General features: G+C 39.0%; 1 protein-coding gene across 1 annotated transcript in view; it reads right to left on the reverse strand.

Moving 5' to 3' along the window:
• Window positions 1-7,783: 7,783 nt before the first annotated feature.
• LOC122650409 overlaps window positions 7,784-20,013 on the reverse strand; it is a 65,222-nt gene continuing 52,992 nt past the window's right edge. The window contains exons 17-20 of the mRNA XM_043843825.1: window positions 10,897-10,953; window positions 10,681-10,774; window positions 8,146-8,286; window positions 7,784-8,046 (exon numbers count right to left, since the gene is read on the reverse strand). Of these exons, the coding sequence (XP_043699760.1) occupies window positions 7,960-8,046; window positions 8,146-8,286; window positions 10,681-10,774; window positions 10,897-10,953 (379 nt within the window). The 3' untranslated portion in view covers window positions 7,784-7,959. The remainder of the gene's footprint in view (window positions 8,047-8,145; window positions 8,287-10,680; window positions 10,775-10,896; window positions 10,954-20,013) is intronic.

Below are 20,013 nucleotides of genomic sequence, written 5' to 3' on the forward strand. Positions count from 1 at the left end.
ATTATTCCTATTTGATTATTATTTCATTCACCCCTAAAAAAATAATAGGAGACAGAATGGTGTTGTGCCTTGATATGTACCTGAGCCCAAATAGCCGTGCACGAAATGACTAACGTAGGTACATGTCGAGGCACAACACCGGTCACTGGTTAGCTTTCCTTTTCCCAAAAATAATAATATTTCATTAAGGAGAAAGTTCTCTATCTGGGAGTGGCCTATGCCAATACTCCCATGTGTCTATCTCTCTCCTCCTCAAAACAAGGGGGTATATGTGTCTTTTCATTAGGAGAGGAGAGAGAAAGAGACTCATGTGAGTGTAGGCATAGGCCACACTTTGGGACAACCCCTACGGCCTACACACACACCTTAGCATCATGTGGGGTGGGATTTCTTTCTTTCATGGGGGTGGGGCAATCATTACGCCCCCTTTGTGTCTGGGCACTGGTGGTACACTTCCTAACAAAAAAACCCTTTCTTCCTATTCTTAGGGGAAAAGTTATGCACAATGCCACTTTAATTTCAAAATTGCATGGGGCACCCGTCATAAGACTCAATGCCACTTTAAAGTATGTTATTTTTTCAAATGTCACAAAATATCTATCCTGCAACATGGGTACATATGATGTCTATTTCGACCATTGGATAGAGAGGTCATGATCCATATTAGCCACGTGACAAATTTCAAAGTCTTATTCAATCGAATACATTCTTTTGTATTGACACACATCCCATGTATGTCCATGCATATGTACCAATACTCTAGATATTATTGTGCACTCTCCAAGTTCTAAGTAGGAACAGACGATTTAGTTTAAAAAATAAAAAAATGAATAGACTCAAATTTGTATTATGATTTTTTTATCCAAACGGTCGTTTTTAGTGTCTTAGCGATTACTAAAAACCAACACTTTGGTATGCCTCATGGTAAGGTGTCAAAGTTTCAATCCAAATTGAGTTTTGTATGCCTCATGGTAAGGTTGGCAATTATTTTTGAAAATAATAAATATTTTAGGACTGAGTTTTGTTCTACCCATGGTGAATCGGGATCAAGAGTTTGAGAATATACTAAAACCCTATAGGGGTTTGTGAATGATAGGATGGTGGGTGAACTGACCTATGAATGGAGGGAAACTTAGGTAGTATTTGGTATGCATTCTAGGTCAAACCATCTAATCCACCCTTAATGGATGAGTATGGGATAAATAAATAAATAAATAAATAAATAAATAAATAAATAAATAAATATAATATATATATATATATATATAACTACAGTCAAACCAGGAGAGGTGATGAAATGGTGAAAATCAAGGAGTGAGAGCTACCACAAAGTGAATGCTTTAGATACCTGGGGTCAATCATCAACAAAGAGGGTGATATAGAGGATGATGTTTTCCACAAAATTAAAGTAGGATGGATGAAGTGGAGAAGTGCATCAAGAGTTTTATGTGACAAACACATGCCTATTAAGCTTAAGGGAAAATTCTACAGGATAGTAATAAGACCAGCAGTGATTTATGGGGCGGAATGTTGAGCCGTTAAGAAGAGTAATATAGATAAGATGAGTATAACGGAGATGAGGATGTGCGGCAAGACTGGAAGAGATAGAGTAATGAATGATTGTATTAGAAATCATAAGCAAACGCCATCCCTAACAAAGCTTGAGGTGGTATGGTCATGTCCAACGGAGACCCATGGATGCACCAGTAAGGAAGAGTGACCAAATTCAGTTTGAAGGAGCTTAAAGAGGTGGGACAGGCCTAAAATAACTATTGGAGATGTGGTAAGAATGGATATGCATGTGGTAGGACTCGATCCTAGTATGACCGCGGATAAAGTTGTTTGGAGGACCCGTGTAGCCGACCCCTTGTAGGGGGATGTTCCTAGGATGCTGCTTTGACTACTGCTTAGACTACTGCTTAGATTTTTTCCTTTAATAACTTTATTGTTTCTTTTTTAACTTCCTTTTACTCCTTTTTACCTTTGTTACCTTTTTACTCCTTTCTACTTCTCTTATTTCTATTACTGTCGTAACCACTTTGGATCCTTGTAGCCAACCTCAATTAGTTGGGATAAGGTTATGGTTGTTGTTGTTTTTTTTGTTGTGTATACTAATATATATTCTGATAAATCCATCCCACATATGTTCATGCATCTTTTGGGCATTTCATGCACCCACCCTCCTGGTTCTTGAGTTTTTTACCATTGTCTTGAGATTTTTACTGCTTTATTTTGCCATGTGGCAAACTTCATGTATGATAAAACTTGACATGCTGAGCAAAAGACCTTGGGGTTTGCCTCTCCACAAAATTCCAGCTTTATTAATCTACCAAGTGGTCGGGTAGGGTATACCACAGCTGAAAGTAAAAGCATTAATGGCATGCCAGGCTGAAAGACCTACATTAGAAAAGCAAATTGTAAGCATACTGACACCCCCTATGGCTTTTGCTAGGTGCATTCTGCCATTCTATATACAACTTTGGAAAGAATCCCAGAGAAAAGATATGCTTTTAGAACACCTTCTCCCTATTGGTTTGGCTGCACTGCTGAATATTCTTTTCTAAAGGGCATTTTTGGGCATTCTATCAAGAGTTTTGGGCCTCTCCCACCCGTTTATGTTTAGCAAGAGATGCTCTCAAAACTAGCTAGATGAAGAGAGACTTCTCCCTAAAAGTATTGATCTGAAATGGGTTTTATTCAAAAATTTTAACATGGGTTAAGAATGCATGTAGGATTGATATGAAAGGGAAGAAAATGCCCCAACTTCAAAAAGAAGGATGATCCAAATCAGTTGAGTCTACACCCTATGAACTGTTGACATGTAGAAAACCAAACCTAACAAATCTAAGGAAGTGGGGATCAGTAAGCCACGTACTAATATGTAAGTCATATAGAAACAAGTTGGATTTTAAAACTATCAGATGCAAGTTCATAGGATATCCAGAAGGATAAAAAATATAAAGGTTTTATCAGATTGAAAAAGAGGTTATTGAGAGTTATGACATAAAATTTCTACAAAAACTAGAAAACGGAACCGCAGTAGGAGGATACAGAACTCCTACGTGTCGTTGACAATGACTATGATATTGACTTTCTAGTTGAACTAGGAAATTTTTTTTTATTATCGAGGAAATCAAGTTCTTGAAGATCAAAATGGATCCTTAAGGACAATACCCAAAACTTAGCGTAAATGGGAGTAAGAGAATCAGAGCATCTCCAGCTTATTTAGATGACTACTTCCTTTATCTATGTGAACCATCTTGTTATATAACTGACAAAGATGTGAAAGAAATAGTTTATCTCTTGACCTGTGCGGAAGCAATAAAATCGCGAGAATTAGGTGAATGCCAAGCGGGAGGAAATTGATTCCATCACAAAGAATCAAGTATGTAAACTATATGACCTACCAAAAGGTAGAAATGTCATAGGTTGTAAATGGGTACTTAAGAAAAAAGTATAAAGTAGACGGGTTTGTTGACAAATTCAAGGCTCGGTTAGTTGCAATAGGATTTACATGAAAGGGAGGTATAGACTACCAAAAAACTTACTCGTCAGGAATGAATTTGCCTTCGTAAGGTTGATATTGGTAGTTACTGCACATTTGGACTTAGAATTATTCCAGATGGATTTGAAAGGCGCTTTTCTAAACAACGAGTTGGAAGAAACGATTTATATGTGACAACCTTAAGGATTTCAGGTAATGAGACATTGAAGATAATGTAGACATAAAAAAATCTTTGTACAGAATAATAGTAGTCCTCATGACAGCGGTATTCGGTATTTCACAAAACAATCCTTGAATTAGGATTTATAGCAAACAAATTGGACAATTATGTAACGATCCTTAAATTAGGATTCATAGCAAACAAATTAGACAATTGTTTTTATATTTTGAATAGTGGGAATTGTTCTGTAATTCTCTCATTATATGTTGATAACATACTATTAATGACATAGAAATACTGAATAAGACCAAGTATGAACTCAATAATAAATTTGAAATGAAGGATATGAGGGAAAGCATCCTATAACTTCTACTAGGGACAACAAGGTGAAGAGAAAATAAATTCATTGGATAATATGGTCGTGCCTTTGTAGATCCAATGAGAAAGTCGGACTGGGATTTCGTGATCCAATCCTTCATAATCGAGCACTTCTATTGAAGGTGGCATGGAGGTTGTGGGAAAACAAAGATTCTCTATGGACTCGTTTCATCAAAGCCATCTATTTTCCCAAGTCTGAGTTTCTTGAGGCTAGGATTGGTAACAAACCTTCATGGGCTTGGTGTAGTGTGCTCTTGAAGGAAGGCAGGTTTGAAGAGTGGTTTGCTATGGCAAGTGGGTAATGGTGTAAATATTGACATTTGAAATGATTGTTGGGTTCCTTCCCTCCCTTTTTCAAGCTCCAAGGATCCAAACCAACTAATTGTGAGATCGTGAAAGTTGTTGATCTTGTTGATGAGGTAAACCATTGTTGGAAGGTGGACTTGCTTCAGCGACATTTCTCCGTTTCAGATAGAGAAGCCATTCATAGGATCAAGCTTACTCTTCTCCCAAGGGAAGACCGTTTGATTTGGGATGGGGCTTGCAATGGCATCTTTCAGTCAAGTTTGCTTACCACCTTCTCACCAACCAAAGAGATCATCTTATATCTCTCTCGGCCTCCTCTTCTCACAGGCATTGTTGGGGGCGACATTCAATCATTGGTGTGGAAGCGCATCTGGCACTGTAAAGTGCCCCCCCTGAAAATTAAAACCTTCCTTTAGAAAGTGTATGCTCAAGGTGTGACATATGGTGAGAACCTTCTTAAGAGGTAGATTCCTTTGGATCCGAGTTGCAAGCATTGTGGCCAGGCCGTTGAATCGAGTGACCTTATTCTCTTGGAGTGTCCCTTTGCCAAGGCTGCATGGTTCAAGAGAGATTTATAATTTATTGTTCCTAATGACAACAACCCTCGTATTTCACACCTGTTGAAGATTTGGGACCAATTCAACTTTCCAAGTAAAAAGATAGGGGCTGAGGTGCTGAGTCGCTTCTTCTTTGTTTGTTGGCATTTATGGCTTGCCCGGAACGACATGGTATTCGGGAGAAGGAGTTGTACCCCTGTGGAGGTGTTTTCTAGAGCAAAAGCAGCTTACCTTGAGTTTAAAGTAGCAAATTCGAGCAGCTCTTCGAGCCTAGAACTAGTGGATACTACACCACGCTGGTTACCAGCTCCCACCTAGAGGTCATCTGAAGTTGAACTGTGATGCTGCTCTTCCCATAGATACAACTACTGGAGGACTCGGCTGTGTTCTTCGAGATCATTGTGGAAGGCCTATCTTGGCAATGTCGAAACCCATTATCCTTTCTGATGCTTTAATGGTGAAGCGATGGCCATCAGGAAAGGGTTAGAGCTGGTGATTGAGGATGGGAGTGAACAAGTTACTATCGAGTCCAATAGTGCTTGCCTCATTACAATCATCCAAGGATCTTCAGAATCGCCATCATTTGAAGTTTCTAAAATTATGGAAGACATCATTTACTTGGCTGCTCCAATACCAGGATGTTCTTTTATTTATATCTTTAGAGATGCGAATCATGTCGCACATTCTCTAGCAAGGAGGGCCTTGTCTATGACAAGTATGACAATGTGGCATGTTTCAATTCCTTGGCTTCTTGACTTATGCAATCAGGATGCCTTGAGCTCCTCTTGTCCGTTATCTCAATAAATCTTTCTTTTACCAAAAAAAAAAAAAAAAAAAAAAAAAAAAGATCTCTTGGAAAAGAACACTATGCAAGTTGTGCTTGAATCAAGAAAAATACATGAACCATGTATTAAAAAGGTTTGGACTATAGAATTACAATCTCTCATTAACTCCAATTGTTTTGCAAAAGATTTTGTCAAAAAGTCAATGTCTCCAAGAACAGAAAAAGTTGAATACACCTTATACTCATGTAGTAGGTAGTTGAATGTACCTTATGCTTATGTAGTAGGAAGTTTGTGTACACGACTAGATTTGGCTTATCCAGTCAGTTTGGTAAGTAGATACCAAAGTAATCATGGATCTGTCTATTAGAAAGTAATGAAAAGGATAATAAAGTGCATTGAAGGAATTAAACAATTAAAATTGTGTTTTCAAACGAAAAAGCTTGAAATTATTGGATACTCTAATGTTGACTTTGGAGGTGATAGATGATTGTAAGTCCACCTCTGGGCAAGTATTTATATTTGGAGGTATAGCTATTTCTTGGATAGCAAGAAACAAGGGTTTGTTGTGAGGTACACATAGGAAGATGAGTAAATTACTTGTAGTATAGAAAATAGTAATGTAGTCTGGATAAAATGGTTCTTAATGGAATTTGGGTTGCATCTTGTAAAAGATTTAGTGTAAATTTTTTGGGACAATCAAGCAACAATAAACATTATACACAACGGTGCAAACAACTTAAGTTGAAAACACATAGAAATCCAGTATCCTTATATACGAGATATAAAAGAAAAACGTAAAATTAAAGTATCCTATATACCTACGAATGCTACCTACATTAAACATGTGAATTTAATGAGACTTAAAACAACCTAAGTCTAGAATCAGAACTAAATGTTCGGAATATTTGTGAGACTTAGAATAGTCTAAGTCTCTAATAGCAAATAATGTTCCTCATCATGACAATCAAAATCTAATGATGATTGTTTTTGAAAATGGGAACAAATATGAAAGTTTCATGATGGATGTTCCTGGAAATGAGAATGTGAAGAACGGATTTGACCAATGACTGAGTGGTAGATGTTGGTGATATGGTCAAATGGCCTCATCCAAACAACCCTAAAGAATAGGTCAAGAGACCTCAACAGAATGGAGAGAAGAGGGGGAGGGGGGATGATTCCACAATTGCTGGAGGGAACCGTTGATCTCTCCAACGACTTCTGTGACTCCTATACGACTCTTATAATAACATGGGATTGGGAGTTGGAAGATATTCATTCAACAAACTGAAAGTGAAAGCAATCGTCAGTTGAGGGCCAATTCTGAAATACAGAGGGACATTCTCAACTTGTTCATCAATTCTATAACACGAATACCAGTATATTTTGGTCAAGGATCAGGTCGCATCAGCTGGTTTGGTGGTCACAATTGAGTCTCCAATACTGGTCTTTTTCAAATCTTTGGGTAAGAAAAAAGGCTCCAAGTCTCCTAAAAAGAAATAGCTAAACATTATGAATTTCATGAACCAAAAATCGAATCAGGAGGAGATCCATGGAACTCAGAAAGTCTTGTTTGAGAGAAACTGGCCAAGGAACCATTGAACTAACACAAAAGTCATCAAGGCAACTGCTGATTGAATTCTTAACAGAGGAAGCTGAGTAGGAAGTTGAGTGGTAGTTAAATGTAACATATTTTTCTGCACCCAGAAAAAATATTGTTAGCTAGGCAAAAATCAGCTTCAAAATCATATTCATAACCATCAGCTCTATTCCTAATTTCAGAAGACAGTCAGCAGTATCTCAAACAAGGAAATCTGCAGAGAAAACACATCCAATGGTGTGGCAGGAATCTCTGCCTCTCCTTCTGGATGGACTGTTGGCCATGGCACCGTCATAGGGAGTACAAAATAAGATTTCTGTTAGAAGAAGAAAACAAACAACAATTGGATTCAATAGGCACAGAATGCATGAATGTTAAAATGTCAGATTCACTGATATCGGCTTCTCCCGTCTCAGTTTTGTACAAGCATTCTTTCTAAGTTGGAATTTCTCCCCTTCCCCCCCCCCCCCCCAACCCCATTTTTTCTTTCGCTTATCTTTAGTCATTCTTACATTACAACAAACTGTCAATTTTCTGTCATTTCTAAAACAATGATTCCTGCTGCCTATAAACAAAATAGCAGCAAAAGAAGGGAAAGTTAATAAAAAATAAAAAATAAAATCTAATTACACTAAAACCTGACAAAACTCCAAATGAGGTGAGGAAGGCTGTTAATCTGTAAACCGCGACACCTCCTTCTCTAACATTGAAGTTCCCCGGAAACCCATCAGCTGGAAGTCCTTTGTATACTTCAATAACTGCTCATAATGCCACTGTTAGTACCATAATATAATGTACAACAGCAATAATGATAAATTTATGCAATGATCTCTAAAATACAGTAAGAATATGCTTACTTGCTCCTTGGTCATCTTTCTAAAGCCTAATTTATTAGTCCAGATTGTTTCAGCATCCTCAGCAGCAGGTAGTACAAGGTTTTCCACATTCAAGGAGCACAGCAACCTCTCTACACAAGCAAACAATGCTTGGAAATAACCCTTCAAGAACAGAGAAACTGTTTTTAGTAACAAGAATAATGAATATGCCCAACATGATACACATCTATGTTTTCAACTTTTATATTATTCTCCACAGAAAATACATAATGGCATACATAATTGTAAATCAATTATCCTTTTTCTTTTGAGATCCGTAAATGAACTAATTTAGTTCAATGCTCTCATTGGATTGATTTCTATTTCTCTTTTTTTTCTTTCAATTTATGGAAATAGATTTTCAGAAACAACAGATTTTAGAATGAAAAATTGTTTGGTTACTCATATGTGCTAAATAGATTTTGCAACCATTTTCCTCAATTCCTTTGGACAATTTCGTCAAACATGAGAGATAAATTGCTGAAAAAGAACCCAATAACAAACTTCACTCTCTTTTGTCAGTAAGCTCATGACTGCAGCTGATCTGTGATTAAATCAAAACTGAGAGTGCAGAGATCTGGTTCCAGACGGATGTGTGTGAGAGTTTCCAGCTGATTGGTTTCCTTACTTTCCAGCGATCTATTTTTGAGTGAAATCTCTATGTGTGTGTATGTGTGTGCGTGCGAGAGAGAGAGAGAGAGAGAGAGAATAGTTTTGAACGGAAAACATATCAGGAGTTAAAGAGATCCTAATCCGGCCACCAGCAGGTTTAGGAACAAATAAATCTGGTTGTTCCTTCAGTACTCCAGCAAGATCAGTTAAAGTGTTGTAGCAAAGGTCCTGTGGTAAGGTGTTCTGTCAGATGAGATTTGAGTGAAGAAGAAACTTTATTGGTATGGCTTTTATTTTTTTTTTAAATCGAGAAATGACATTGAGGGTTATGAACACGTGCTCATAAAGAGCATAGTATGAAACAGGAAGAAGCCATTTCTGCCCGAGAAATAGAAAGACCTCTTCACTTCTTTCACCAATTTCTGTTTTTCTTTATTTCTAAAAATATAATTAAGTCCCAAAAACCAAACAGAACACCCATATAAATAGATATAAGTCCCAAAATAGATACACTAAGAGAAGGCTTTAAGGAAAGAGCAAAATGCTACTGCATTACATAAGACACAGACAGGAGGAAACTGTCCACCCCTGTAAGAACTCGATAGTTCATCATACGCGAGTCATGTTTACCAATGAAAGGAATATACAAACACAGAAGCATGACCAGCCACTTTTGACATACGAGGGACCCAATAGAATGGTTTAAAGTGCTGCTCTGTAGCTTCTGTTCATTGGTATATTCCATGCACATAAAAATTAATCAACATACCATACGACAGACTGTTCCACTCGAGGCAGTATTAATAAACCTTGATAAAAAAAAACACCCTAGCAAAGTCCAACCTCTGAAACTGCAAGGTTTTAGGGTCAGCTTTCACATAAATGTATTTCCAACTCAACTACTTCCAAGGGGGTGGCTGGAGGCAAAGGACCAGGGATGCAACGGGCTCCATATAATCCATTTCTTACATACTAGAAATGTCCATTTAGAAAAAAGGCAAAGAATCTAAGCAAGAATTCTCCTCCATTAAACCTTCCACTTAGACATTTTAAAACCTGCAGCTCCTAATCTCTGGCATGTACTGTGGAATTGATTCCAGTCGCATGGATGTCCATCATTTAACCGCAGGTGGATTCAGCTTCATGCCAAAAAATAACTAACCAGAAACATGAGAAAATTTCCTTGTTCCTTGCCAGTTAATTGAGCACATTAAGATGTGCAGGTCTCCCAACTCCCAACATAAAGATCTCTTCATCCTCATTAAGGTCAACTGGCAAGCATCAAATAATTTACACCAAAACTGAACATCAAAGCACTGCCCCACAACGAACTGGTCAACCTATGAAAGAACCATTCAGAAAAGATGATTCCCTATGTCATGGTGAATATGAAGACCTAACTGTAGATCAGTGCATAATTAATTAATTCCCTAAGTGGCAATCACCCCCCTCCCTTTTGAATTTCTCTCTTATTTTTATTCATTTAACAAATTTGAAACACACCTGAGGCCTTGGTCCTGCTAGGTTTCCAAAGGCCTCAGGAAAACTCAAAAATGAAATTTCAAGTTTGGTTGGCTAGAGTGATAAGAAGAGCCACATCTAAGTTGCAGAACTACTTATGTAACAGATGCACGCCAATCAATCTGAAAGAGAAAATTTCACAAGATAGTTACAAGACCATGCTTTCACGGAATAAATGTAAGGATAAGTGCACTGGATACTTATGGGTAGTTGGTTGATGACAAACAAATGGGAAGGAATCATATGAGATGACTTGGTTATTAACAAGGTACCCAATGCAGGGTTGGGATATGTAAGTTCAAGTAGCAATTAAATATTTCAAGACATGGTCATTCTAACTATCCAGACATGATTTCAGCCACATTTCCATAATCTAATATTTACCTTTCCTCGGTTTCCCCTAGTTGTAGCTACCAGAGGAAGTTCCGCAACTTTCTGACCGAAAACTCTGAGAATTCCAGCAGATACAACAACTGATCTGCAGTTGTTATACACAAGCAATCACCACATGAGATAAGTAACAATACAGCAAAATGGAAACAGTATACAATATAATATAGTCCAACTAGAAGAAAATTTTATGCCAAGAATGCAACTTACTTTATACATAAAACAATACAGTACATCCCTCCATATTCTTGCCCATCTACTTTTTTCCTGAAAAATATATATTTCACATGGAAAGGATGTTAGAAAACATCAGGACTCACTGATGCAAAGAAGGCAAAGCAAGTCCAGTTACACATGCATGGAAAGCACAGGCATACAGGCAAGTACAGTACACACGTCGACACGGAGAAGACCAGAAATGACTGCAAGCAGTTGAAGTAACAATAGTTTTCTCTGTCATAGACCACTTTAATGAGCCTAAATTAAGGGTAGGAGGGAGGAATATGGGATTTACTTTATTAGGTTAGTTTGAGATAATTTATTTCATTAAATAATTGTTAGTTCCTTGGTTGTTATGGATAGCGTAAAGTCTTGTATTCAATTGAACAAGGTTTTATGTATCGTATCGTATCAAGTGAGTATCGAAATGATACTTACTGATACGAGACTTATTTTTCACAAAAAAATTTGTACTGACTAATATGGGACCAATGGTCCAATACAGGGCTGATACAGTCTGATACATGTAAGATACACTTGATATACCTCCTTTAAACCTGCAAAAAAACGGAAACTGTGAGTGAGATACGAAACTAAAAGCAACCGGAGGCCTTGGAAACTTGTTTTTCTCTTCGATGTGAATTGGAGGAAAACATCTAATATAAAAAAACAACCATAATCTTCACCACTACAAGAAGTTTTTGTTGATTTATAGTGGTCAAATCACAGATCGAAATAGATTAGGGCGAAAAAGTGGTAAAAGTGCAGATCCCTTTTTTTTTTTTTTTTTTGGTTATGCATCACTAGATCAGATAAAGACGACCCAAATCCTTACATCAAGCTGATATATATTTACATATTGCATAATAAGGTGTTGGGTGAGGGATAGGCACGCTGCCCGTGTGCAGTAAGCTAGCAGGCAACACCAATGGGGGCACGGGAAGGAGCATCATACAAGAGGGGCAGGGGGTCATTTCAAAGGGGGAGGAAAGAGAGACATAGAAGGCGCTAGCTTACAGTACACTGGCGGTGTGCCCAACATTTTTCCTAAGGTGTTTTATCCTGCAAAACTGTATTTATAGGCAGCATAAGCATATTAATGCATTTCTTGACCATTTCCATGTGTATCTTTAGGGTATTTGTGACTCTTTGATATGATACGATACGATACAATATGTCTCTTCAAATCATCATCCCTCCGATATCATCCCTGATACCAATACTTAAATCCTTCAAATACAACTCCTATTCCTACATTGAATAAAGTATTAATCATGTGGAATACCTATTCTAACTAGTTAGATATGATTTTAGTTATAAGGGACATCTACTCCTATTATGGATAGAGCTTTTTCTTTCTTTCTTATTTCAAGTACACTTTCTTTTCTTAGTGTAAGTACACAAGGGACATTTATTCTTATTACGGATAGAGTTCCCTATTTCAAGCACACTTTCCTTTCCTATTGCAAGTATTTTTATTTTCTATTTAAATGATGTAAGACCATAATGCCCCCATGGTTTTTATATTGAATAAAGCTTGGCTTTGCTTCAATGTTCTGGGAGATTCAGAACAATATTGTGAAAAGCAATGCAACCCTTGGTGAGAATGCTAAGGTAGGGCCGTTGGGATTTCAGTCTAGTTCCAGGTGAGATGCTTGGTTCATATCTGTTGAGTGATGTAACCTGAAAGGGTATTTTGGGGTTTTTCCCCCATAGCTAGTAGAGTCGGTTATGAGGGGGTTTATTTGTGATTCTGTCCCTTCTTTCAATGTTATAAATAAGAGGGCTTGATTATCACATTGATCATTCAGGCATTGCATTCTAAATTGCTCTGTGCTAACATGGCATCAGAGCTGAATAATCTGATCTAGGTTTCAGAACACCCCCCATCGTTTCTCCTTCTCTTCATCTTCTCTCGGCCTCTTCTTCTTCTCCTTTTTTTTTCCTGGTTTTCTACCCTTATTAAAGGGCAGCACCAAGGAGGTGCTCGATGATCTAGTTGCTGCCCTCCATCTTACCTTTTCAATCAATGATATAAAGGAGCTTTTTGCGATAGCTGCTGCTTCCCTTTCTTCTACAATTTTTGGAAATTCCCTCCCTCGTGAAGATCAAGTCTCGATCACCACTAGAGATTGATTGTTCGTATTGGAGATCCTTTCTGGCAGCCTTGGATAGCATCTACCACAACATCAACAATTGAAGGCCCCTACCCTACATCGATCTCAACTTTCAGGGTTTTCTAAAACCCTGACACTTATCGATTTTAGGGTTAGGGTTGTGACCTCTTGCTGATTTTTTGAGGGGAGTTCTATCCATACCAGAGGAGCACTCAACCTTAATATCAGCCATATCTACTGAGTTTTTTTTGCAAAATTCAGGTATTCTCTTCCTTGGATTGATTTCTCCAAATATCGATCTATTTTTCTGGTTCCTCTTTGGCTGGCTGCATCGATCCCTTGCTGGTTCTGTTGATTAGTTTTTGCAAGTATGTCGGGTTCAGATCTTACTACTGCTACTTCTGGGATTGACAGACAGACAAGGACTGAGTATTTACCTTTCGCTGCTCCTATTGAACTCGATGGAACAAACTACTTAATATGGTCCGGATCTACTTATTTGACCATTGCTGGTCAAGGACTTACTAGACATATTATTGGCAATGACACAAAGCCAGCCGACACTGGTCCTCTTCAGGATCGATGGGTTTCGAATGATGCTCTGATGATGTCCTATTGCTGCACTCTATGCAACCTGACCTCTCCAGCAATTACTTATTATTGGATACAACTCATCAAATATGGAGTGCTGCCAAGGAGACTTATGGGCAAGTAGGGAATGATGCTCAGGTGTATGAAATTCAAAAGAAGGTTCATGACACCACATAGAAGGAATTGTCAGTCTCTAAATACTATGCTGCCCTTAAGAGTTTATGGCAGCAATTGGATCACTACTCAGATTTTCGGCCTTCCACTGCAGCTGATATTGCTAAACACGTGGACAAAATTCGTGTCTATGACTTCTTGACAGGCCTGAATGTTGAATATGATCCTATTCGTGTGCAAGTGCTTAGCCGATCTCCTTTCCCTACATTAGAGCAGTCCTTTCCTTTGGTTCATACTGAGGAGACTTGTAGGGCTGCTATGTTGCACACCTCTACAGTTAATAGATCTGCCTTACAAGCTGGTTCCAGCCCTACTTCCATTACTATATCCGATGGCAATGCTGCCTCCAAGGAGCCTGTAAAGTGTAAACACTGCAACAAACCTTATCACACTAAGGCTACTTGCTGGAAATTACATGGGAAACCTGCTGACTTTGAGGCGAAACATGGTCGTGGGAAGTCCAAGTCCAAGGGTAATCACACTGAAATTATGCTGTTGCACCTTCTACAAACATTGGTCTCACTCCGGATGAACTTCTAGCTTTCCGTCGCATGTTAAAGGCCTCTCTAGCTTCACCTGCTCCGGCATCTGCACCTGCTGCCCCTTTTGGTTCTCACTTTGCTTCAGGTATTCCAGTTGGTAGTCATTGTGCATCGTTTGTCTCCAATCCCTGAATTATAGACTCCAGTGCTACTGACCACATGACTGGTTCCTCACATATTTTCACTAGTATTCTCCCTATTCCGGGAAAGACACTGTTCGAGTAGCTAATGGTTCCCTTTCTCCTATATCTGGAAAGGGTTCTAGTCGCTGCTCTCCCAACCTTACATTGTCTTCTGTTTTGCATGTTCCCTCCTTTTCTACTAATCTTCTTTCAATTAGTAATCTTACCAAAGATTTAAACTGCAAAATAACTTTTTTTCCTTCCCATTGTGCCATAGAGGATCTGGTGAAAGAGACGACGATTGGGGGTGGTAAGGTCCATGGTGGTCTCTACTTGCTTGTCATGGGTAAAACTTCTCTTCCACCAGCTTCATCTCCAGCTCATCAGTAACATTCAACCTCGTCTCCTGATCTCCACCTATGGCATTGTTGGCTCGGCCATCCACCTCTTCGAACTTTAGCTTTTTTATTTCCTCAGTTAGTCAAAGATTGTAAACCGGATGAGTTTTTACGTGAGGCTTGTGTTTTAGCCCAACAGACTCGTTCCAGTTACTTTCCTTTGAATAAAAGAAGTGATTCTCCTTTTGCTTTAGTTCATACTGATGTGTGAGGTCCTGCTCGTCGTGCATCCATTTCTGTTCATAGATGGTTTGTTACTTTATTGATTGTTATACTCGTACCACCTGGGTGTATATGATGCAACACAAGAGTGAAGTTTTTTGATATTTTCAGCTCTTTTATCGTATGGTTCAGACCCAATTCAATGCAACTCTAAAAATTCTGCGTAGTGACAATAGCAAAGAATGCATGGAGGGTCAGATCCAAAAATATTTGGCTGACAATGAGATACTTCATCAAACTAGCTGTGTCGACACTCCTGCCCAATATGGAGTGGCTGAAAGAAAGAATTGCATCTCTTGGAAGTTGCTCGGTCCATTATGTTTGCATGGCAGGTTCCTTCTCAATACTGGAGTGATGCTGTCCTTACCGTTGCTTACTTGATAAACCGCATGCCTACCCGTGTTCTTGATGGTCGTGCACCTACAGACATTCTCCAGGGTTCCTCTTCTTTTGTTGTTCCACCAAAGATATTTGGCTGTATTTGCTATGCTTGTAACCATCATCTTCATGGAAAGCTTGATCCTTGTGGCATTCGGTGTATCTTTTTTAGTTACTCAGCTACCCAAAAAGGATACAAGTGTTGTCACCCTCCTACCAGGCGTACTTTGTTCACTATGGACATTGTGTTCCATGAATCCCTCGTATATTATTCACAGTCACCTCTTCAGGGGAAGCATGATTCAGGTATTGAAGATGTGCCTGCTATATTACCGGTTCATGTTTAGGGGGAGCCATCTCCTCTAGCCTCTACTTCGGTTCCTGTTCAGGAGGAGCAATTGGTTCGTAGACCTATGAGTCAGATTTCTGTTGATAAAGTGTATACCCGGATCTCTAAGCACAAGGAGCAAGTTGAGACTACCACCACTACTATACCTCTTCTCCAATCGTTAGACCTTGATCCAGAGCCTACTACTGCATCTGGTAAGGATCCTTCTCATGAATTACCTATTGTTGTTCGTAAAGGCATTAGGTCTTGTACCCAATATCCCATCTCCAATGTTGTTTCCTATGATTCTTTGTCTTCTTCCTATCGTGCCTTTGTGTCTTCTCTTTCCTCTGTTTCTATTTCACAGAAGTGGTAGAAGGCAATTGCAGATCCAAAGTGGAAAGCAGCCATGATGGAAGAGATAAAAGCCTTATCCAAAAATGAGACGTGGGAGGTTAGTGGTTCTTCCTCCGGGCAAGAAACCAGTCGGCTGTAAATGGGTATTTGTAGTCAAACAGAAGATGGATGGGTCAGTAGATAGATCCAAGGCAACACTTGTGGCCAAGGGGTTTACTCAAACCTATGGGATCGACTACCAGGAGACTTTTTCCTCAGTTGCAAAGTTGAACACTATTCGGATTTTATTATCATATGCTATCAATCTGGGCTGGGATTTGCAGCAATTGGACGTAAAAAATGCCTTTCTTCATGGAGAGCTTGAAGAGGAAGTTTATATGGAGATTCCTCCAGGTTTTTCATATGATAAACCCATGGGAAGGTTTGCAGACTAAAGCAGGCATTATATCGGTTGAAGCAGTACCCACGGGCTTGTTTTGGCAGGTTTCATAAAGCCATGATTTCTGTAAAGTACAAATAGAGTAATACTGATCACACCATGTTCATCAAGTGTCGTGGAGTTAAAATTACTCTTCTTATAGTCTATGTCGATGACATAGTTGTGACCGATAAATATGCTAATGAGATTTCTCATTTGAAGATTTTCTTGGGACGAGAATTTGAAATAAAAGATCTAGGACAGCTAAAGTACTTCCTTAGGATTGAAGTTGCCCGTTCTTCCAAAGGCATTTTTCTCTCCGAAAGGAAGTATGTTCTGGACCTACTCTCAGAGACTAGTTTGTTAGGTTGTCATCCTTGTGATACTCCTTTGGAAGCTACTACTCGTTTGAAAGAGAAAGATGGTGATCCTGTTGATAAAGGACATTATCAATGATTGGTGGGAAAATTGATCTACCTCTCCCACACTAGACCAGACATTGCATTTGCAGTGAGTTTGGTCAGTCAGTTCATTCATGATCCCTACTCCACTCATATGGTTGTTGTTCTTCGAATTCTCCATTACTTGAAGTCAGCTCCAGGAAAAGGAATTCTCTTATCTTCGTATGATCATCTTCGTATTGAGACCTACACTGATGTTGACTGGGGTGGTAATCTTGATCGAAAATCTACTTCAGACTATTGTACATTTGTAGGGGGTAATCTTGTCACATGGCGTAGCAAGAAGCAGAATGTTGTGGCAAGGTCTAATGCTAAAGCAGAGTTCCATGCTATGACCCAAAGAATATGTGAGTTATTATGGCTTCAAAGTTTACGTCAAGATCTTAGTGGTTTTGTTCATCGTATTGTGACAACAAAGCAGCAATTAGCATTGCCCACAGTCTAGTGCAGCATGACCGTACCAAACACGTGGAGATTGACAGATACTTCACCTAGGAGAAGTTAGAAAGTAGATAGATTTGTATACCTTTTATGAAGTCAGGTGATCAATTTGTTGATGTCTTCACTAAAGGATCGAGTGGAAAAATGTTTCATCCTAACATGGTCAAGTTGGGCATGTGTGATATCTATGTACCAACTTGAGGGGGAGTGTTGAGTGATGTACCCCGAAAGGATATATTAAAGGTTTTCCCCTATAGCTAGTAGAGTAGTCGACTATGAGGGGGTTTATTTGTAATTCTGTCCATTCTTTCAATGTTATAAATAAGAGGGCTTGATGATCACATTGATCATTCAAGCATTGCATTCTAAATTGTTCTGCTAACAATATCCATAAATCTTTCTTCTACTCCTCTATTCTTCTAGTCTATCACTGACTCAGGTAGGTAATTTCGGGTTTTTCTGTTCAGTTATTCTTCATGTTCTAATTGCTGGAAATTTCTGTTTCTCATTGTTTATATCTCAGTTCATCCCCACTATGGGGCAACTCCAACTAATAGGAACCTAGGAAGATCAGGTTGTTTCTCCATTGGACCTATCCGGCTAACGTTCATTGTCCCTAAAGCCCTAAGGTAGACATTAAAACCAAACTTCAGAAAAGCATCTCAATCATCCAATGTACAAAAAGTATTCATTCCCCTAAAATCCGGGACAACAGAAGACCAACTTGAAGCCAGGCCATTGCTTTCTTATACACCCAAAAGGAACTCTCCTCTTTTCCTTGAAAACTACAAACATTTCTTTCTTTCAATTGTAATATGGGTATAAGGGTATTTATGTCATTAGGGTTACTAGTGTGTTATATTCAAGGAAAGATAAAGTACAGAATGAACATATTAGATCGGAATTGGGAGTAGCCCCGATCAATGACAAACTACGAGAGTCATTTAAGGTGGTATGGTCATATTCAACGGAGGCCTAGTGACGCCCCGGTAAAGAGTGATATGATTCCGATTGAAGGGGCTAAAAGAACTAGGGGCAGACCTAAAATGACCATAGGAGAAGTGGTGAGGAAGAACATGCATAGGCTAGGGCTTGTTACAAGTATTGACCTCAGACAGAGCCTATTGGAGGTCAAGGAACCATGTCGCAGACCCCATTTAGCTGAGATTCTCCTAATGGGCTGGGATATGCCTCTTTCCTCTTACTATCTTTCATCTTCATCGTCCATTTTCTATTTATTGCTCATCTTTCATATGTCCTTTCCCTTTTTCATCTCTCATCTCTTTCCCCATCTCTCTTTTCCCGTGTTTTCTTTCATTTTTTTTTTGGTTAAAACTCTGTTTTCCATACTTTGTTTTATTTGGATCCATGTAGCCGACCCATTAAGTTGGGATAAGGCTGAGTTGGTTGTTGTAGGGTTACTAGTGTGTTGCCCTAGGGGCATTAATGTACTTGTACCTTTCTATCACTTATTAGTAATAAAGGTGGCTGATGTCTAAGAGACACAAGTCAGATTTCTCCCAACCCTCAAAATGGTATCAAAGCTGAGATCCACATTGGGATCGAAGCCCTAATGCCAAAAACTCTCTCTCTCTCTCTCTCTAGATACGAAGACTTTGTCTACATCCATTGTTTCTGAAGGGGGAAGTCGTGGATCCCAGGGTGATTTTCCCTTGTTCCCTATTAGCTCCATCAAGCTGGATGGGAGCAATTATTTGATATGGTCGAGATCTTGCTTTCTCTCCATCGATTCCCAAGGTTTTTTCGAGTATCTTGCAGGTGAACTGAGAAGCCTACGACTGTTGGTGCACCTCAGAAGAAGCTTATTCGATGGTACAGTCTGAAGATAGCCTTCGCTCTATCATGTATTCATGTTACATCCCATCACTCAGGAGAGATCTGCCCTTTACTTTGGTATTGGCACTCAGCCCCGTGGCATTTCTACACATTCCGGTGATCCAAGGAATGTCACACTAAGGAGTTATGCTAGAAACTCCATGGGAAACCCAACAATCCTCGTGGGAGAGGTCATGTTAAGCCAAATCAGTCTCATGCCAATCATTCTGAATCATCTGATGCTTCTACATCTATTGGTGGCTCCTTATCACAAGATGAGTTATTAATGCTACGTCGTCTGATGACCAAGTTAGATCCCTCATCCACTGCTGCTACAGCTGCTTCTATGCCAGTTCTTCCTGAATCCCATTCTGCTAATTCAGGTATTTTCGTTGGTGATCACTATGCTTTTGTTGCTTCCACCCCTTAGATAATTGACTCAGGGGCAACCAATCACATGACTGGTTCTTCCCCCCATTTTCCCCAATATTCTCCATCTTTAGGTAAAGATAAAGTTAGGGTTGTTGATGGTTCCCTCTCTTCTATTCTGTGTTCCACTATGTTATCCCTTTCTTCAGTATTGCATGTTCTCAACTTTTCTACTAACCCCTTATCCATTAGTAGTATTACTAGGGATCTCAACTGCAAAGTGACCTTTTTTCCCTTCATATTGTGTTTTACAGGACTTGGTGGCTGGGGTAACGATTGGCAATGGTAAAGTGA

The sequence above is a fragment of the Telopea speciosissima genome, chromosome 2 (genome assembly GCF_018873765.1).
Source record: "Telopea speciosissima isolate NSW1024214 ecotype Mountain lineage chromosome 2, Tspe_v1, whole genome shotgun sequence".
Classification (NCBI taxonomy): domain Eukaryota; kingdom Viridiplantae; phylum Streptophyta; class Magnoliopsida; order Proteales; family Proteaceae; genus Telopea; species Telopea speciosissima.